At 45.1% G+C, this 22,464-nt stretch overlaps 1 protein-coding gene across 1 annotated transcript in view; it reads right to left on the reverse strand.

Annotated features, from left to right (window-relative positions):
• Nucleotides 1-22,464, reverse strand: part of LOC104846805 (skin secretory protein xP2-like) — a 22,974-nt gene extending 510 nt beyond the window's left edge. Inside the window, exons 1-2 of the mRNA XM_010599157.1 lie at nt 21,966-22,464; nt 204-270 (exon numbers count right to left, since the gene is read on the reverse strand). Of these exons, the coding sequence (XP_010597459.1) occupies nt 204-270; nt 21,966-22,464 (566 nt within the window). The remainder of the gene's footprint in view (nt 1-203; nt 271-21,965) is intronic.

Raw genomic sequence — 22,464 nt, forward strand, 5'->3', positions numbered from 1 at the left:
AAGGGACCCACGACTCATTCATTTCCAACTGATCCTATCATGTCCCCGGAACCCGGGAGCTATCGGTCCAAGACTCCTTGATCTTTTGATGCAGGGCGCCTCGGCTCCCAGGGGGTCCCCTTGTCCCCATCTCTGGTCTCACTCCATCTGCTGCCTTGCTTCCCAAAGTCGGCGAAAAACCAGAGTATGTGGCTTAGCGCCACCTTGTGGCTGACTGTGGCGCTGCGTCAGGCGTGCTTGTGTCTGAAGCTCCGCCGTCTGTGTCGCCCTCTGGCGTTTGCGAGAGGGAAGGGCAGAAAAGGACTCAGTCTTCACAACAGGATTCTCAAAACAACGGCGTCATACTAACGGAAACCCTGGTGGTGTAGTGGTTAAGTGCTACGGCTGCTAACCTAAGAGTTCGGTAGTTTGACTCCGCCAGGCGCTCCTTGGAGACTCTATGGGGCGGTTCTGCTCCGTCCTGTAGGGTCGGTATGAGTGGGAATTGACTTGATGGTAGTGGGTATTATAATAACATCAGCAGCTAACGTTTAGTGAGCGATCCTGATGCCAGGCACTGTGCTAAGCGCTTTTCCCATATCATTTAATTTCATTGTTACATTAGCTCTGTAATGCAGAGTATTACTGTTATTATCATTTTACAGGTGAGAAGAACTGAGGTTCAGAGGGTTGTGACTTGTTAACATGCCACAGCAGATAAGGGGCAGAACTGCCACCAGAACTCACGACTAACCCGTTCAATTCCGACTCATGGCGACTGTATAGGACAGAGTAGAACTGCCGCATAGGGTTTCCAAGGAGCAGCAGGTGGATTCGAACTGCTGACGTTTTGGTTAGCAGTCAAGCTCTTAGCCACTATGCCATGACTGTGCGGCCCCAAAGCCGGTGCTCTTGACCCCCCTCCCTTCCACACCCATGATCTCTTTTGCTCCGCCCCACAGAGATAAGCAGGACAGGGCTCATTGTAATTATTCCCATTCGTAGATAAGGAGAATGCGACTCAGAAAAGTGAAGTGATTGGCTCGAGGTTCCAGACAGCCATGGATGGAGCCAGGTCTCTCTAGGCTCCTTATCTGGGGGGGTGGTTAGAATGAGTCAGGTGGATAAAGGAGAGTCCAGCACAGCCGGTGAGGCCTTTCCACTTAGTCTGGGAGGATGCAGGGCTCATCCTGGACTAGTTCTCCATTAGGGAGCACCCAAGGTCCAGAGAGGGGCAGGGATTCTCCCTGTCGGCCAGGAATTTGAGAGTTCATAGGGGCTAGTTGCTCCAGATGCACCAGTCTCTTCAGACACCTAACTGTAGTTAGGTGTAGATGTATGTGCAGGTGGAGACATATAACAGATGTGGCTGTAGACACAGATACATAATGGATGTAGACAATGATAGCCCTAGTAGTGCAATGGTTAAGCACTTGGCTTCTAACCAAAAGGTTGGGAGTTCACACCCACCCAGCAGCTCTGCAGGAGGAAGACCTGGTGGTCTGCTCCTGTAAAGATTACAGCCAAGCAAGTCTTAAGGGGCAGCTCTATTCTGTCACATGAGGCCATTACGAGTCACAATCGACTCAACAACACCCAACAGCTATGTATATGTACGTATGTACGTATATACTGTGCACCATATTTTAGAGTTGTTGTCTTAGGATGCAGTCTTCTTGCCTATGGTGGGTCCTTTGCACTTATTTGCTATTGGGATAAGAAAACATCTCCAAGTTTCAGCTTGCTCTTCTTTAATTGACCTGCCATGTTTTCCAGGAAATAACTGCTTTTTTCCACTTTTTTCCCTGCAGAGACGCTGACATCATGTGAGTCTTCGGGGACTACTGATGGTTTGTTCTTACCGGCTTGTATTTGGGTGTTCGTGGATATATCTTGTCACCTAGCTTTGTGGTAATCCGCATCCGTGTGTTTTGGGTTTTATCGTTTAGCCGCTCAGCCTGTTTTTTAAGTGGAGACTTAGAAATTGCCTCTGCTGCTGTCTTCCCCATGAATCTTAGCCAGTGTCCTTGGGAAGGCCAAGGGTTCTAGTGTAAACCATTAAAGGGACCCAAGGGGTTGGTGGTCGGTTTCTAAAGCTCCAGTTATAAGCAGTGACTACCAGCTGCAAAGGCAGGTTGGGCCCTTTGTGGGTTGTGCAAACTCCACTTATCAGGGCCTGGACTTCTGAGGTTGTCACTGGCTATCTTGTCCCATTAAAGGGGACGCCATTTCAGTCTTCATCGTGGATGGCTCGGCTGTTTTCCCATGAGCCCTTTCACAGCATTTGTTGCCATGTTAATAATCCTGAAACCAAAACCAAACCCGTTGCCGTCGAGTCGATTCCAACTCATATTGATCCTATAGGACAGAGTAGAACTACTCCATCGGGTTTCCAAGGCTGTAATTTTTACGGGAGCAGACTGCCACATCTTTCTCCCGTGGAGCTGCTGGTGGGTTCAAACTCTCAACCTTTCAGTTTGCAGCCAAGCACTTTAACCACTGCACCACCAGGGCTCCTTAGTAATCCTGAAAGGGCTGGAGAAGTCCACCCTGACGTGACCTTTCTCTAGACTTGCCCAGATGTGACCCAAGCATCCTCTCTGAAATGCTTTCTTACTGTTTCCTCAGCTGCTGGCTGATACTGGGGTGCCCCCTGTTTCTGACCGCAGAGTTTCTGCTGTAAGGGTTGTGCTTACAGTAAGCTGCCCATATAGATCCTCTCTGCCTCCTGACATCAGTGTTCTCGAACAGCCAGTGGCTCCAGGAAGTTTACAAGGACACTACAGCTTGGGACCAGTAGGTAAACTCCCATCCCACCAGTGGGTTATAATAGTCTACGTGGACTCCCCTTCTCCATGTCTGTCCCCAGTGGATCCCAGGGGTCTCATGCTCAAGGGTTTAGCGTCACAGCAGTGGGGGTGGGGATGGGTCAGGACTGTTTAGGTCTGGTTTCTACCAAGCACAGCTGAGACTTCTCTCATGAGCATTTCCATTGGAGCCATATATAATACATTCTTATAAGCCAACCACAGCCTCCAGCGGGGGATGAGCGCCACAGTCAGAGGGCCCATCTATATGGCATTGTGCCTGTTCAGATTTGTTAACCCCTGAGATCCTGTACCAGTTAGCTATTGCTTTATAACAAACGTATGAGACTGAAAAACAAAAACAGGCACAATACAGCTTTCATTGCTATTGAAATTAAACAAGAAATAGTCCAGACCTATGAAGTAAAACTTTACTAGACGTCTTAAAAGAAAACATGCCTGGGAGTTCTTTTGTGTGTGTGTATGTTTTATTTATTGTGCTTTAGGTGGAAGTTTCCAGCTCAAGTTAATTTCTCATACAAAAATTTATACACATATTTTTATAGGACCCTAGTTGTCATCCCTGTAATGTGACAGCACACTCCCCCTTTCCACCCCAGGTTTCCCACGTCCATTCAACCAGCTTCTATCCCTTTCTGCCTTCTTATCCTGCCTCCGAACAGGAGCTGCCCATTTGGTCTAGTTTATCCACTTGAAAAAAAAAAAAATTTTTTTTTTAATCCACTTGAACTGAGAAGCACACTCTTCACAAGTGTTATTTTATGTTTTGTTGTCCAGTCTAATCTTTGTCTAAAAAGTTGGCTTCGGGCATGATTTTAGTTCTGGTTTAACAGAGAGTCTGGGGGCCATATCTTCCAGAGTTCCTCTGGTCTCAGTCAGACCATTAAGTCTGGTCTTTTTATGTGAATTTTGAGTTCTGTACTACACTTATCTCCTGCTCCATCAGGGAGTCCCTCTTGTGTTCCCTGTCAGGGTGGTCATTGGTGGTAGCCGGGCACCATCTAGTTCTTCTGGGCTCAGGCTGATGGAGTCTCTGGTTTATGTGGCCATTTTGTCTCTTGGGCTAATATTTTCCTTGTGTCTTTGGTGTTCTTCATTCTCTTTGCTCCAGGTGGGTTGGGACCAATTGACACATCTTACATGGCCGCATGCTAGTTTTTAAGACCCTAGATGCCACTCACCAAAATGGAATGCGGAACATTCTCTGAATAAATTTTGTTATGCCAATCGAACTAGATGTCCCCCTAAACCATGGCTCCCAGAACCCCACCCCTGCTACTCTGTCCTTCGAAGTGTTTGGTTGCATTCGGGAAACTTCTCAGGTTTTGGTTTAGTCCAGTGGAGCTGACTTAATCCTGTGTTGTGTGTTGTCCTTCCCTTCAACTAAGATAATTCTTGTCTATTATCTAGTTAGTGAATTCCCCTCTCCCTCCCTCCCCACCCTTGTAACCATCAAAGAATGTTTTCTTCTGTGTTTGAACTTTTCACTGAGTTCTTATAATAGTGGTATCATACAATATTTATCCTTTTGCAACTGACTACTTTCATGGATGGGAATTCTTGCCTCATAAGGGAATTATTTCAGATTCCCTGGGTGGTGCAAAGAGTATGTCTCAGCTATTAACTGAAAGGTTGGGAGTTTGAATCCACCCAGCAGCGCTGTGGAAGAAAGTCCTGCTGATCTACCTCCGTAAGATAACAGCTCCTACGGAGCACGGTTCCACTCTGACACACATGGGTTTGCATGAGTTGGAATCAGTTCCACGGTGTCCTAATTATCTAGTGTCGCCATAACAGAAATACCACAAGCAGATGGCTTTAACAAACAGAAATTTATTTTCTCACAGTTTGGGGGGCTAGAAATTCAAACTAAGGGTGCCAGCTCTAAGGGAATACTTTCTCTCTCTGTCGGCTCTGGAGGAAAGTCCTTGTATCTTTTGAGCTTCTATTGGTTGACTCTTTGGTGATCTTCATGTGGCCTGGCATCTGTCTTCTCTCATCTCGGCTTACTTGCTGCTTGTTTGGTCTGCTCTTTTATGTCTCAAAAGAGATAGGCTTAAGACACAACTTACAGAAATGTTGCCTCATTAACATAACAAAGAAAACCTTATTGCCAAAGGGATTATAATGACAGCTATAGTAGTATATAGAGCATGACCACTCCTCCGCCAGTTTGTTGTACTGCAGTGGCTTACATGTTTCCGTGACACTGGCAGCTATGCCACCGGTATTTCGAATACCAGCAGGGTCACCCATGGTGGACAGGTTTCAGTGGATCTTCCAGACTAAGACAACCTAGGAAGAAGGGCCTGACGATCTACTTCTGAAAAAAACTGGCTTGTGAAAACCAGTGAACTGAATAGCAATGGAACATTATCAGATATAGTGCCAGAAGACGAGCCCCTCAGGTTGGAAGGCACTCAAAATAAGACTGGAGAAGAGCTGCCTCCTCAAAGTAGAGTCAACCCCAACAATGTGGATGGAGTCAAGCCTCCAGGACCTTGATTTACTGATGTGGCATGACTCAAAGTAAGAAGAAACATCTGCAAACATCCATTAATAATCGGAACATAGAATGTACGAAGTATGAATGTAGGGAAATTGTACGTTGTCAAAAATGAAATGGAATGCATAAAGATCAATATCCTCGGCTTTAGCCAGCTGAAATGGACTGGTGTTGGCTCCTGGGAAATCATATGGTCTACTATGCCAAGAGTGACAAAATGAAGAGGAATGGCTTCGCATTCATTATCAAAAAGAACATTTCAAGATCTAGCCTGAAGTACAACGCTGTCAATGATAGGATAATATCCATACATCTACAAGGAAGACCAGTTAGTACGACTATTATTCAAATTTATGCACCAACCACTAAGGCCAAAGATGAAGAAATTGAAAATTTTTACCAATAGGACAAGGGAATACTGCGTGGTTTAAAATCAGGAAAGGTGTGCATAAGGGTTGTATACTTTCACCATACTTATGCAGTCTGTATGCCAAGCAAATAATCGGAGAAGCTGGACTATATGAAGAAGAATGCAGCATCAGGATTAGAGGAAGACTCACTTAACAATCTGCTTTATGCGGATGACACAATTTTGCTTGCTAAAAGTGAAGAGGACTGGAAGCACTTACTGATGAAGATCAAAAACTACAGCTTTCAGTATGGATTACACCTCAACATAAAGAAAGAGAAATCCTCACAACTGGACCAATAAGCAACATCATGATAAACAGAGAAAAGACTGAAGTTGTTAAGAATTTCATTTTATTTGAATCTACAATCAACACCCATGGAAGCAACAGTCAAGAAATCAAATGAAGTATTGCATTGGGCAAATCTGCTGCAAAAGACTTGTTTAAAGTTTTCAAAAGTAAAGATGTCACTTTGAGGACTAAGGAGTGCCTGATCCAAGCCATGGTATTTTCAGTTGCCTCATGTATTTGTGAAAGCTGGACGATGGTTAAGGAAGACTGAAGAAGAACTGTTGCCTCTGAATTACGGCGTTGGTGAAGAATATTGGGGAACAGATCATGGACTGCCAGAAGAACAAACAAGTCTGTCTTGGAAGAAGTACAGCCAGTGTGTTCCTTGGAAGCTAGGATGGCAAGACTTCATCTCACATACTTTGGGCATGTTATCAGGAGGTACCAGTCCCTTCTGGTAAGGTGGAACGTCAGCAGAAAAGAGAAAGACCCTTAACAAGATGGATTGACATAGTGGCTGCAACAATGGGCTGGAATATAGCAACGATTGTGAGGATGGTGCAGGACGGGGCAGTGTTTTGTTCTGCCGTACATAGGGTCACTATGAGTCAGAGCTGACTCGACGGCAAACTAACAACACAGTATGGTTTACAACTCATATTTATGGGGGACGCAATTCTATTTACAACACATGGCAATGGTGCTTTTTTTTTTTTTTGGCTAAGGAGATTACTCCAAATTAATCTATTAATGAATTGAATATGATCCCAATCAAAATAACGACAGGCTTTTTTCTTGAGAGGTCAGCAAGTTGATTTTAAAACCAAGTTGGCCAACTAAAAATCAGAGAGCATAACAGAATATTTTGAGATGGAACAATAATGGGATCTTGTCCTATCATACCAAAATCTATTTCAGCGCCAGACATTTATGCGTAAGACTGGCACAAAATTAAGCATCTAGATTTTTGTTGTTGCTGTTTGGTTTCATCTTTTTTTTTTTTTTTAATTTTTCTTGTGCTTTAAGTGAAAGTTTACAAATCAAGTTAGTCTCTCATACAAAAACTTACATACACCTTGCTATGTACTCCTAGTTGCTCTCCCTCTAATGAGACAGCACACTCCTTCTCTCCACCCTCTATTTTCATGTTCATTTGGCCAGCTTCTGACTCCCTCTGCCTTCTCATCTCCCCTCCATAAAAGAGCTGCCCACATAGTCTCATGTGTCTACTTGATCCAAGAAGCTCACTCTTCACCAGTATCATTTTCTATCCCATAGTCCAGTCCAAACCCTGTCTGAAGAGTTGGCTTTGAAATGGTTCCTAGCTTGGGCTAACGGAAGATCTGGGGACCATGACCTCCGGGGCCCTTCCGTTGTCAGTCAGACCATTAAGTTTGGTGTTTTTACGAGAATTTGAGGTCTGCATGCCATTGCTCTCCTGCTTCTTCAGGGGTTCTCTGTTGTGTTCCCTGTCAGGGCAGTCATCGGTTGTAGCCGGGCACCATCTAGTTCTTCTGGTCTCAGGATGAAGTAGTCTCTGGCTTATGTGGCCCTTTCTGTCTCTTTGGCTCATAATTACCTTGTGTCCTTGGTGTTCATTCTCCTTTACTCCAGGTGGGTTAAGACCAATTGATGTATCTTAGATGGCCTCTTGCTAGTGTTTAAGACCCAGATGCCACACTCCAAAGTGGGATGCAGAATGTTTTCTTAATAGATTTTATTATGCCAATTGACTTAGATGTCCCCTGAAACCATGGTCCCCAGACCCCTGCCCCTGCTATACTGGCCTTTGAAGCATTCAGTTTATTCAGGAAACTTCTTTGCTTTTGGTTTAGTCCAGTTGTGCTGACCTCTCCTGTGTTGTGTATTGTCTTGCCCATCACCTAAAATAGTTCTTATCTACTATTTAATTTAGTGAAAACCCCTCTCCCTCCCTCCCTCCTCACTCTCGTAACCATCAAAGAGTATTTTCTTCTCTGTTTAAACTATTTTTCGAGTTCCTATAATAGTGGTCTCATACAATATTTGTCCTTTTGCAACTGACTAATTTCACTCAGCATAATGCCAGCATCTAGATCTTTTTCTTTTCTTCCCCATTGCTGTAATGTCAGTTGCGACTCATGGAGACCCCGTGTATGACAGAGTAGAACTGCGCCATCCAGTTTTCCTGGCTGTAATCTTAGTGCAAGCAGGTTGCCAGGCCTTTCTTCAGTGGCACCACTGGATGGGTTCAAGCTTCAAACCTTTAGGTTAGTAGATGACTGCAAACCATTCCCACCACCGAGAGACCTGGTATCTAGATCAGGGGAGAAGAACGTCCTGACATAGGTCCGTGAACGACCTACAAGGAGAGGGATGAGTTCACTCACTCCTGGCCTGCTGCTGCACCTTTCAAATCATGAAGTACCTGCCATGGCTCTTTTGATTATAAGTGATAGAAAATCCAACTCAAAATGCCCTAATAAAAAAGAAATTGTATATTAAAAAAAAAGTCAAGAACTGGTAAAACAGGCATTCAAAGTACAAAAGAGACCAATGGATTTTTTAAAAATAATTTTTATTGTGCTTTAAGTGAAAGTTTACAAATCAAGTCAGTCTCTCACACAAAAACCCATATACACCTTGCTACACACTCCCAATTACTCTCCCCCTAATAAGACAGCCCGCTCTCTCCCTCCCCTCTCTCTTTTCATGTCCATTTCACCAGCTTCTAACCCCCTCCACCCTCTCATCTCCCCTCCAGGCAGGAGATGCCAACATAGTCTCAAGTGTCCACCTGATCCAAGAAGCTCACTCCTCACCAGCATCCCTCTCCAACCCACTGTCCAGTCCAATCCATGTCTGACGGGTTGGCTTCGGAAATGGTTCCTGTCCTGGGTCAACAGAAGGTCTGGGTGCCATGACCACCAGAGTCCTTCTAGTCTCAGTCAGACCATTAAGTCTGGTCTTATGAGAATTTGGGGTCTGCATCCCACTGCTCGCCTGTTCCCTCAGGGGTTCTATGTTGTGTTCCCTGTCAGGGCAGTCATTGGTTGTAGCCAGGCACCATCTAGCTCTTCTGGTCTCAGGATGATGTAGTCTCTGGTTCATGTGGTCCTTTCTGTCTCTTGGGCTCGTAATCACCTTGTGTCCTTGGTGTTCTTCATTCTCTATTGATCCAGGTGGGTTGAAACCAATTGATGCATCTTAGATGGCTGCTTGCTAGCGTTTAAGACCCCAGACACCACTCTTCAAAATGGGATGCAGAATGTTTTCTTAATAGATTTTATTATGCCAATTGACTTAGATGTCCCCTGAAACCATGGTCCCCAGACCCCTGCCCCTGCTACGCTGGCCTTCGAAACATTCAGTTTATTCAGGAAACTGCTTTTGGTTTAGTCCAATTATGCTGACCTCCCCTGTATTGTGTGCTGTCTTTCCCTTCACCTAAAGTAGTTCTTATCTACTATCTAGTTAGTGAATACCCCTCTCCCACCCTCCCTCCCTCCCCCCTCTCATAACCACAAAAGAATGTTTTCTTCTCAGTTTAAACTATTTCTCAAGTTCTTTTAATAGTGATCTTATACAATGTTTGTCCTTTTGCAACTGACTAATTTCACTCAGCATAATGCCTTCCAGGTTCCTCCATGTTATGAAATGTTTCACAGATTCCTCACTGTTCTTTATAGATGCACAGTATTCCATTGTGTGAATATACCGTAATTTATTTATCCATTCATCCATTGATGGGGACCTTGGTTGCTTCCATCTTTTTGCTATTGTAAACAGTGCTGCAATAAACATGGGTGTGCATATTATCTGTTCGTGTAAAGGCTCATATTTCTCTAGGATATATTCCAAGGAGTGGGATTGCTGGATTGTATGGTAGTTCTATTTGTAGCTTTTTAAGGAAGCGCCAAATCAATTTCCAAAGTGGTTGTACCATTTGACATTCCCATCAGCAGTGTATAAGCGTTCCAATCTCTCCACAGCCTCTCCAACATTTATTACTTTGCGTTTGTAGTTTTGATCTGCATTTCCCTAATGGCTAATGATCATGAACATTTCCTCATATATCTGTTAGCTACCTGAATGTCTTCTTTAGTGAAGTGTCTGTTCATATGCCCATTTTTTAATTGGGTTATTTCAGACCAATGGATTTTAGTGTAATATAAGATGGCAAGACTTCATCTCACATACTTTGGACATGTTATCAGGAGGGATCAGTCCCTGGAGAAGGACATCCTGCTTGGTAAAGTAGAGGGTCAATGAAAAAAAAGAAGACCCTCAACGAGATAGATTGACACAGTGGCAGCAACAATGGGCTCAAGGATAGGAACAATTACGAGGGTGGTGCAGGACTAGGGACTGTTTCATTCTGTTGTGCGTAGAGTCACTATGAGTCAGAACCAACTCGACGGCACCTGACGACAACAACAACTAACTAAAAGATCGGTGGTTTGAACCCATCTAGCGGTGCTAAAAAAGAAAGGCCTGGTGAACTACTTCCGTGAAGACTACCTTATGGAGCAGTTCTATTCTGTCACACATGGGATGATCATGAGTTGAAATCTACTCCAAGGTAATGAGCTTATTTGGTTTGTTTGTTTTAACCCTTTCATGATCCATGGTACGTATGGTATACAACAAAAAAAAAGACCACTACTATTGAGTCACTTCTGACTCATAGCAACTCCATAGGGCTTCAAGGCTGTAAATCTCTAGGGAAGCAGACTACCACATCTTTCTCCCTCAGGATTGCTGGTGGTTTCATACCACTGACCTTTCAATTAACAGTCAACCGATTTAACCACTGCTCCACCAAACCAAACCCAGTGCCATCGAGTCGATTCTGACTCATAGCGACCCTATAGCGCAGGGTTCCCTATATATGGCATAAAAAATATATGGCATACCACCCATTTTTTCCAGCTCTCAGGTTCTTTGGGAGTATACTTTTACCACTGAAAATATTTGCTGCCCTGCAGTAGGGACTTGCCTAATGGCAAAAAGTGAAAGAAACATTACTTGAAACAAAATAGCTGGGGTATCAGGCTTGCAAGTGAGGTTGTACAACCAGGAAGTGTGACTGGGTAAAAATTTTGTCTTTTTTGGGTTTTATACCCCTAGATAATCCTTGTAAGCATATGTGTGTTTTCCTGCGTGATAGTTAGGGAGCCTTGGTGGGTTTGTGTGTGTGTGTGTGAGTGTGTGTGTGTATGTTTGTGTGTGCGATATTTGAAAAACCAGAGGTTCCCCATGTAACCTAATGAAAGGCACCATGAAAAACATCAGCAACTGTGGTCTGGAGGTACAGTTGGGCACCCACTAATTATGGAGTTCAAGAACCTTACAAGTTCTGTGGTAACCATGTAGTACCAAATATTTCTCAAAATCCGTATTACCAACCAAAAAATTAAACACACTCCATGACTCAGCATGCTTCGTCCATTAATGAAAATGCGTGCATCAAAACAAAAATTCAAAGCAGAAAATAATTGGGTCTTGAATTAATCACATGCTTAGAAGACATCCTGGCACATAGCAAGCCCCAGAGAGGATGGCTATTATTTTTATGAATAGTATCAAGATTTCTTTTGGATTCTCCTGGAAGCTGACTCTGAGACATAGTTGAGAGTGCAGAGTGTTTATTAGGGAGTGCCTTTGGGATCCACCCCTGGGGAAGAGAGGGGAAGAGAGGGGAAGGAGGCAGGACTGGACAGGTGGAAAATTCTAGCTGTGTGGCCAGCCCAAACTCACCATTAGCTGACCCCTTCACACTGGGGGTCGTGGATGGAGGGAGGCAACCTCCCACTCCTCAGTTTCCCCAACCACCTGGTAGAGTAAGTAGAATCCCAGAAAGTTCCTATGGTATCCACAGAATTAATAACTGCCCTGATTCCTATTACCATAGATTAATTTTGCATGGGAAAGAGAAACACATTTTAAAAGCATCAGAAGGAAGAAATCAGATAAATCTAGAAGGTGAGAAACTCTACCAGGGCAAATGCCCTGGCATCTATGAAAATAAACGTCATGAAGGACTGGAGGCTGTTCTAGGGTAAAAGAAACCTAAGCATCTCACCAAAATTCAATGAATTGTATCCTGGTTTGAACAAACCTATTATGAAAGACATTTTGAGTATAACAGTGAAATTGAATTTGGATTAGACATTAGCTGATGATACGGAATTCTTATTGATTTTGAGGTGTGATGATAGTAAGAAAATGTATGCCACTGAAGTATTTAAAGGTGCGATGATGTCTATAATTAACTTAAAAATATTCAGCAAAGAACAAAATAAGTGACGAAAACACTGCAAAATGTTAATAATTGTTAATGTGGGTGAAACAAACCAAAAACCAAACCCATTATGGTCCGGTCGATTTGAACTCCTAATGACTCTATAGGACAGAGTAGAACTTGGGCCTCTTGAGCTGGCATGGCCTCTGCCCTGCTTAAAAAAGGCAAGTGTTATTCAGCTCTTTAGCCCCACTGATAAGTGCTCACAGGCAGCCCACTGCACCAGTAAGCCTCTGCCCCTAAGGCACTCGGCCGTCTCACTCAGTGGGTCGGCAAGCCTAGCTCCACCAACCATGCCCAGAGGCAGTGGCGTTACCACGGGGGTGTAGGGGGTGCAGGCCGTACGCCCTGACACCGTCAGAGGTGGTGATACCAAAAAGACCCCAGGCTCTGCGATAGTGGAGGTGGGCAAGTTGGCATCACGGGGGGGTGGGGGTGGGCACCAAGGCAGTGGCATCACTATGTTTGGTGTTCCCCTTCACCCAGCACAGTAACTTGCCACCAACCTAGCAGGAGAGCTAAGGCACCTGCCACTGAGCAGAGAGGAGGGTCTCCTTCTTGGCTAATGGAACAGAGAAGAGCTATGGGGACCCTCAGAACTTGGAGCTGGGAAGGGCAGGGCTGTGCTGCATGGTGTTCGGCCCTACAAGGAGCAGAGTGGGGCCAGGCCACTCCACCCACTGGGGGGGTTCACCGCTGGCCCTGACTGCAGGGAGGTGCCACCATGAGTTACCGCACCGGGTGACACCAGCACTAGAGATGCCACTGCCTAGAGGCACTCCACTCCACCAGGAAGCCTCTTGAGTGGGAGCTCTCAGCTCTCCCTCCAGGCCATTTCTGTTCCGCTGCTTCTCACTGTCTTTCCATCTCCGGTGTTACAGCCCTCTCTCTCTGTCTTCTGTCTAGGCGGTTCTCAGCCCAGGGAACTTGAGTCTAAAGGATGAGCTCTGCTCCTGTCTCTTCTTGGTGGTAGTGAGGGTCCCCCTTTCCACCTCTGAGATGGCTCATTTTAAGCCTAGTGAGATGGCCAAACTGACCAATCCTCTCATTAGGGTTCCATATGCCTTATTTGCATAGTCCCACCCCCACAACCACCACTCTTCTGTCAGTTTGTAGTACTGTGGTGGCCAGCATATTGCTGTGATGCTGGAAGCTGTGTCACCTGTATTTCAAATACCAGCAGGGTCACCCATGGTGGACAGATTTCAGTGGAGCTTCCTGATTAAGACAGACTAGGAAGAAGGACCTGGTGATCTACTTCTGAAAAAATTGGCAAGTGAAAACCTTATGAATAGCAGCAAAACATTGTCTGACATAGTGCTGGAAGATAAGCCCCTCAGGTTGGAAGGCACTCAAAACACGACTGAAGAAGAGCCGCCTCCTCAAAGTAGAGCTGACCATAATGACATGGATGGAGTGAAGCTTTCGGGATCTTCATTTGCTGATGCAGTGTGACTCAAAATAAGAAGAAACAGTTACAAACATCCCTTAATAATCAGAACGTAGAATGTATGAAGTATGAATCCAGGAAAATTGAAAGTTGTCAAAAATGAAATGGATTAGTGAGCTGAAATGGACTGGTATTGGCTGTTTTGAAGCGGACAACCAGATGGTCTACTATGCTGGGAACGACAACGCGAAGAGGAACGGCATCGCATTCATCATCAAAAAGAACATTTCAAGATCTGTCCTGAAGTACAACGCTATCCATGATAGGATAATATCCAAATACCTACAAGGAAGACCAGTTAATACAACTATTATGCAAATTTTCACTTCAACCACTAAGGCCGCTCTGAATTTTGTTCTTGAATGTAGGGTAGCTAAAATGAAAGGAAGAAATGATGAAATGGGGCAGGAAGAGAAACGCTGAAGTTCCGCTTCTCCTGGGAAGATGGCCCTCCACCTGGGAGCTGGCTGCACCTGTGTTCTTGGCTGCAGCAGTCTGGAGTGGAGTTTCCATCTCACTGAGGTGGGGGGGAGCGGTAGGGAGCCGTCTTGGTTCAAATACGACAGGTTCTGTTCTCACCGAATTTTGGTCAGTTTTCTTGTATAGACGTTTCTTTGTTTCCTGTATGTCCTTGAGGCCATTTCCAAAGACTTTATTTAAATGGATGAGTTTTTTAATAATTTTCACTAGTTTGACTGGGGCGTGGTTGTTCAGAGCGCTTCACGCTGTCATGCCTGAGTTGATGCTCTCCTTTCATATTCTATAATTATCTACCGAGGCTGTTACCCCTACCCTATACCCTCCTCATCTTTGAACTTGTTTTAAAATGGCACTGAAACTTATTCAACTGTTTTTCCCAAACCCCTTAGTACAGTACCCTACTGCCTTGGGGTCAAAAGTCTGCCGAGCTGAATGAATGAATCAATAAAAATGCTCTTCATTTTCTGTAACCCTCAACGATCTCTTCTCTTTCCCTAAAGCTAGTCTCACCATATTAATAAAATGATGATGAATCAGTGCAATAATTGTCACCCACATAAGTAAACCCCAGTGCCATCGAGTCGATTCTGACTCATAGCGACCCTATAGGACAGAGTAGAACTGCCCCATAAAGTTTCCAAGGCGCACCTGGAGGATTCGAACTGCTGACCCTTTGGTTAGCAGCCGTAGCACTTAACCACTACACCACCAGGGTTCCCACGTAAGTAGTCCTGATTTAAACAATTACACTGTGGATGTGTATCTTTTCTTAATTTAAAATTGTCACATAAACCCCACTTGCTCAAGGAGTGTTTTTCTTTTAAAAACTGTTGTTGTTGTTGTTGTTGTATGCCATTGACTCCATTCTGACGCATAGCAACCCAATAGGAGACAGTAGAACTGTCCCACGGGGTCTCCTAGGCTGCAATCTTTATGGGAGCAGATCACCTGGTCTTCCGTGGAGCCACTGGTAGGTTCGCACCATCAACCTTTCGGTTAGCAGCCGAGTGCTGAACCATTGTGCCACTAGGGTTCTTTTGAATAACATTAGTAGATGCCATTTACTAACTTGTAACTTGTTCTGTATTTCTGTTATTCTTAGGTGCCATTGAGTTGGTTCTGAATCAAAGCAACCCTATGTACAACAGAATAAAACACTGCCTGGTCCTGAGTCATCCTCACGATCTTTGCTATGTTTGAGCCCATCGTTGCAGCCACTGTCAGTCCATCTCCTTGAGGGTCTTCCTCTCTTTCACTGACCCTCTACTTTACCCAGCATGATGTCCTTCTCCAGGGACTGGTCCCTCCTGATAACATGTCCAAAGTACGGGAGATGAAGTCTCACCATCTTCTAAGGAGCATTCTGGCTGTACCTCTTCCAAGTCAGATTCGTTCATTCTTCTGGCAGTCTAGGGTTTATTCAATATTTTATACTTTAAAAAAAAAAAACAAACTTGTTGCCGTCGAGTATATTCCGATTCATAGCGACCTATAGGGTAGAGGGGGCTGGTGGATTCAAACCACTGACTTTTTGGTCAGCAGCTGAGATCTTAACTGCTGCACCACCAGGGCTTCATATTACACCTGGGTGTTGTCACGGATTGAATTGTGTCCCCCAGAAATATGTGTATCAATTCGGCTGGGGTGTGATTCCCCGTATTGCATCATTGTCCACCATTTTGTCCTCTGCTGTAATTTCCCTTTGTGTCGTAAATCCTACCTCTATGGTGAGGTGGGATAGGCGGTGGTTACGTTAACAAGGCAAGACTCAATGTACAAGACTGGATTGTGTCTTGAACAAACCTCTTTTGAGATGTAAAAGAGGGAAGCGAGCAGAGAGTCAGGGGCACATCATATGGCCAAGGAAGCAGCACCGGAAGCGGAGCGCATCCTTCCAAATCACGGTATATTCACACAACGGAATACTATGCAGCGATAAAAAACAATGATGAATCTGTGAAACATCTCACAACATAGAGAAATCTGGAAGTCATTATGCTGAGTGAAATTAGTCGCAAAGGAAAAAAATATTGATGCCATTATTATAAGAACTTAAAAGGTTTAAACACAGAAGAAAACATTCTTTGGTGGTTATGAAGGTGGGGAGGGAAGGAAAGGGGTATTCACTAATTAGATAGTAGACAAGGATTATTTTAGGCGAAGGGAAGGACGATACACAATACAAGCAAAGTCAGCACAGCTGGATTAAGCCAAAAGTTAAAAAGTTTCCAGAATACAACCAAACACTTCAAGGGACAGAGTAGCAGGGGTGGGGTCTGGGGACCATGGTTTCAAGGGACATCTAGGTCAACTGGCATAACAAAGTGTATTAAGAAACGTTCTGCAACCCACTTTGGTGAGCAGCGTCTGGGATCTTAAAAAAAAGCTTGCAAGCGGCCATCTAAGATGCTTCAGTTGGTCTCAACCACCTGGAGCAAAGGATAATGAAGAACACCAGTGACACAATGAAGATATGAGCCCAAGAGACAGAAAGGTCCACATAAACCAGAGACTCCACTAGCCTGAGACAGGAAGAACTAGATGGTGCCCCGCTACCACCAATGACTGCCCTGACAGGGAACACAACAGAGAATCCCTGATGGAGCAGGAGAAATGTGGGATGCAAACCTCAAATTCCAGTAAAAACACCAGACTGAATGGTCTGACTGAGACTGGAGGGACCTCAGAGGTCATGGCCCCTAGACTCTCTGTTAGCCCAAAACTAAAACCGTTCCCGAAGCCAACTCTTCAGACAAAGATTAGACTGGACTATAAGACATAAAATGATACTGGTGAGAAGTGAGCTTCTTAGCTCAAGTAGACACATGAGCCTATGTGGGCAGCTCCTGTCCGGAGGCGAGATGAGAAGGCAGAGGGGGACAGGAGCTGGATGAATGGACACGGGAAATACAGGGTGGAGAGGGAGGAGTATGCTGTCACATTATAGGGAGAGCAAATAGGGTCATGTAACAATGTGTGTATAAGTTTTTGCATGGGAAACTGACTTGAATTGTAAACTTTCACTTAAAGCACAATAAAAACAAATAAGTAAATAAAATAAAACAAAATGAGGTGAAATATAACACAGTCCAAAAAAAAGATTCACCAATAAGAAAATGAAGTGTGGCAGTGGCATATTACACATCAGTGAATAGTGGGTGGACAGAGCAGCATCTCTCTTTGTAAAAGAAGCTCAAAAGCCTGCTGGATTTTTAAAAGCTCGTGTATTTATATGAAGCTCGAAAACAAGCAAAAAACCAAAATCATCTTAGGATGGATGTCTATGTAGTAAAACTCACAGCAGCCATGTTGTTGTTCTCTGACGCCTAGCAACCTGCACACAAAGGAACAAAGGCTGCTGGTCCTGCATTGTCCTCATGACTGTTAGGATCCGTAGGGTTTCCATTGGCTGAGTTTCAGGAGCAGCTTGCCAGGCCTTTCATTCTCGTCTTAGTCTGGAAGAGCCACTGAAACCTGTTCAACATCATAGCAACATAAGGCTCCACTGACTGATGGGTGGCGGCTGTGCGTGAGATGCCTTGGCCAGGAATCATAGTGACCTTTAAACAGCTAATTTGACCACCTTTTACCCCATCTTCTGTATCGGTGGGAGAAAAAAAAAATGTTTCTCAAAACACCAGTATTACCCCCAAGGGAAATACTGCATTCGAGGATTTTTTTTATAGTCACAGTGATGGGAGGAGAGGGTGAGAGTGGCAATTAGTGGGCAGGGGCAGGGATAATATTGCTATTGTTGCTTGTCGCTGTTAAGTTGGTTTCAACTCATGGTGACTCCATAATAGTTGCTCCCAAATGGACTCACAAGGAAACACTGTCCTGAACCCTACAGAATTTTTAACTGACTTCCTGGGCAATCCTGTAGATGAAAAACACCTTTCCCGAAAATTAACTCAAGATGGATCTTAGACCTAAAGTAAAATGCAAAACTATAAAACTTCTAGAAGATAACACAGGAGAAAATCTTGGTGACCTTTGATTTGGAGGTGAGTATTTAGATACAATACCAAAAGCATGATTCTTGCAAAAAAAAAAAAGATTAAGTTGAACTTCATTAAAATTAAAAAACAAAAAACTTGTGCTCTGTGAAAGACACTGTTAAGAAAATGAAGAGATGAGCCATAAATTCGGAGAAAATATTTGCAAAACACATATCTGATACAGGACATGTATCCAAAATACACAAAGAACTCTCAAAACTCAGTAATAAGAAAACAAACAACACATTTTAAAAATTGAGCAAAAGAGTTGAACAGACACCCGACCAAAAAAGATACGTAGATGTCAAGCAAGCCAATGAAAAATGCTCATCGTCATATGTCATTAATCAGATGCCAGTAAGTCTGTTCTGATTCATCATCACCAAAAACTGGAAGCAACTAAGATGTCCTTCCATAGGTAAATGCAGAAACAAGCTGGTACATCCATACAATGGAATATTATTTACCAATTTTAAAAAATGAGCTATCAAGCCGTGAAAAGACATAGCAAAAACCAAAACCAAACCCAATGCCGCTGAGTCGATTCCAACTCATAGTGACCCTAAATTAGTATTGCCAAGTGGAAGAAGCCAATTTAGAAAGGCTACGCATTGTATAAGTCCAACTTTTAAGAATGTTTTGGAAAAGGTGAAACTACAGAGACAGTAAAAAAAAAAAAAAATTATAAGGGGCTGTCAGATCAGGGGGAGGGAGATAGGGACCAATAAGTGAAGCACAGGAGAATTTTAGGACAGTGAGACTATTCTTTATGATACTGTAAGGTGTACACATGTCATCTTGCATTTGTCAAAACCCCCAGAATTGTACAACACAAAAAGTGAACCGTAATGTAAACTATGGACTGTAAAAAACCAGAAAACCAAACCCATCGCCGTCAAGTTAGTTCTGGCTCATAGCAACAGAGTAGAACTACCCCATGGAGTTTCCAAGGAGCAGCTGGTGGATTTGAACCACCAACCTTTTGGTTAGCAGGCAAGCTCCTAACCACTACACCACCAGGGCTCTTCTGTGGACTCCAGTCAATAATAACATGTCAGTGTTGGTTCGACAATTATAACAAATGTACCACATTATTGCAAGACGTTAGGTTACCCAGGCTGGTGCGAGCAGTTAAGTGCTCAACTACTAGCCAAAAATTGGGTGATTCGAACCTAGCCAGAGGCTCCTTGGAAGACATGCCTGGCAACCTGATTCTGGAAGCCACAGCCTTGAAAACCCTATGGAGCAGTTCTACCCTGCACACGTGGAGTGGCGGTGAGTCAGAATTAACTTGACAGCAGCTAGCAACAGCAACAGCAGTGCGAGAGATTAATAATAAGGAAAACAGTGTGTCTGTGTGGGGGGCGTAGGGAATTCCATGTTTTATCTGCTCAATTCTGTAAATTTAAAATGATACTAAAAAAAATCTATTAACGATTTTAAAAGATGTTGATAATTTTCTGAGCCTAGAAATGCACTCCATTTTACATTTGGACACCAGTATTGTTTGCAGAGTTTGCCTATACATATTTTCCAGTGCATACAACAACTGTCTAAGTCTGTGGACAGCTGCACTCTGTTTGGGACTTTGCCAACAATTCCACTTCAGAAAATCCCATTACCATCTGTGCGGTCAGTTTCCCCATCGGCTGTATCGTCTTTGCGTTTGCAGCCTTTGTATTCATTGTGGTCTCATGTGAGGGGGCAGCATCCAAGAACTCCATCGTGCTTGAGCACTAGCATATTGTAATTACATATTATTTATTATGACAGACTTTTATTTGTTTGGAGCCCTGGTGGTGCAATGGTTAGGCGTTCAGCTGCTAACAAAAATGTCGGCAGTTTGAATCCAGCAGCCGCTTCCTTGGAAACCCTATAGGGCAGTTCCACTCTGTCCTATAGGGCTATTATGAGTCAGAATCAGCGTGAGGGCAAAGGATTTTTCTTATATTAGAATATTATAATGACATTTAAAACATTTCTGGATAGGTGGGTTTTATCATGCATGAATTTCATCTCAGGAGAGTAAAAAAATATTTGTTATTAAAAGAGGGACTGGGTCTGATCCAGTTGAGAACCACTGATTTAAAATGAGATCAAACCTCCTCTCCCAGCTCTCAGGCCTGTCATGCCCGGCTGCTGCAGGGCCTGCCCCCTCCTCCCACGGCACCAGCCAAGGGGATCTATTTGTCTGTCCCCAAACTGCGGGCTCTCTGGCCTCTCTGGTCTTGGTGCAGGCTGTTCTCTCCCTGAAGTGTCGTCTTTCTCTTCGCTCACGGCCAGGGCAAACTGAGTGCTTCCTCCACCACAGGTCTTCACAATCTGTGCCGTCACTGTGACCCACCTCTGGTCTCATTTTATTTTCTCTAAATGGCTCATTTTTCATAAACCAAAACCAAACCAAACCCAGTGCCGTTAAGTTGATTTCGACTCATGATGACCCTATAGGACAGAGTAGAACTGCCCCATAGAGTTTGCAAGGAGCCTGGCAGATTCAAACTGCCAACCCTTTGGTTAGCAGCTGTAGAACTTAACCACTACGCCACCAGGGCTTCCATACACAAGTTTATTTTTCAAAGAAAAGTTGACATCACTATCAGAAATAGGAAACCAGTATCAGTAGCCCTAAAAGTAAACTATAAAAATACACTCCTATTTAGATGACGTTGTCAGCAGAAGTCCTGAACCCAACTCTTTGCTTGAGAGACTGAGAGAGACACACACATACTGAGAGAGAGAGGGAGGTTGATTAACAGGTCTTAGAAAGGCTTTAGAACATGTTAGCACTAATTAGAGACTTTTGCCTTGATATATTCTAAAGGATTGAAAGAAAATTGAAAAGTGATAACTTTCTGTTTCAATGGAATTTCCTGCTGTCCCTGTTCCCCTAAAACCAGGGAGGATCTCAGCACCATCCATCCATCTATTCCCACACGTTTATCAAGTACCTGCTGTGGACCTGCCAGTGGTGCCAGGATACCGGCTCTACAGCAGTGAAAGAGACAAGTAGAGCCTTTACCCCACAGCCTCCAGTCTCCTGGAGAAAAAACCTGGAAAGGACCACACAATTTGATGGTGGGGTATGCACCCAAAGACAGCTCCTGCCCCACCCTCGGCAGGGCGGGCTCCCCAAAGGAGCCACGCCTCTCCACCTGAGCCCAGCCCCCTTTGCCTGGTGGACTTGCTCTACTTGGAGGTTTCCCCTGGGGACCCGTCGGATGCACCCTCCACGCCCCAGCCAGGGAGGACTGTAGACGGTGCAAATCTGAGCCCGCACCACCCCACCTCCTTCACGGGATAAAAGCCGGATGCCTTAGCAACTGGGTGGCCATAAAATGTCATTACTTATGAAAATAATTCGTGTTTAGAGCGTCTCACTTCTCCAAGACCCGACATAAGCACGGTGATTCAACAAAACCATGCCTACTCGTAAAATTATGAATTAGTCCAAGCAAATTCATTTCAAACGCGCAATGGTTATAATCTTTTCACAGATTTTCACAGAAAAAAATGTATAAAAAGTGGGAGGTGGGTGCATCTTGATATGTCTGATGGGATGTGGGGCAGGACTGCAGTCACACATGGGCGGGGAGGGTTCCTCTGTCCGTCCGCTTCCCAGATCCACTTGGGGGCTTCGCCAGCGTGGGCATCTGGTCTTCTCCGCCTCCTTGGGGACCCAGTTCGGCTCGGCCCGCCAGGACCGCAGGAGACAGGTGGTCCCTCCTGTCCCCCCCCCCCACCTTGGGCGCTGGGCCCTCTTGGGTAGCGCACTCTGCGGTGGCTCCGCAGGGACGCGAGCGCGGCGCCCTCTGTGCTGGAGCGGGGACAGCGGCTCCGGGCGCTCCCGGCTGGGGTGGGGACCCCTCCGTCACCTCGCGGGAGGGGCGGGAACCCTAGTACGCTGATGTGTGTGTATCGGGGCTGCGGGGAGGGGAGACGGTGGCGCCACCTTCCCGGGTCCGTCGCCTCTAGACTGCCCGGAGGAGGCGCCGGGAGCCCAGAGTCCCAGTAGGGTGGGGGGACCCTCTGTCCCCGCCCCGGGGGCGGAGCCGAGGCCGCAGCCTGCGGAAACTGAGACTCCCGAGTCCTTCCCCGGCTCCCTGCAGGCTCCCCCAGGTTCGGGGAGCCCGGATCCCCCATCCCCGGCCCGCCGCCGGCAGGACGCAGCCTCCCGGTCTCCGACCCTCGGCCCCGGCGCAGGTGCAGGTGCGGCTTTCCCCCTCCCGCTGCAGCAGCCAT

Source organism: Loxodonta africana, chromosome 7 (genome assembly GCF_030014295.1).
Source record: "Loxodonta africana isolate mLoxAfr1 chromosome 7, mLoxAfr1.hap2, whole genome shotgun sequence".
NCBI lineage: Eukaryota > Metazoa > Chordata > Mammalia > Proboscidea > Elephantidae > Loxodonta > Loxodonta africana.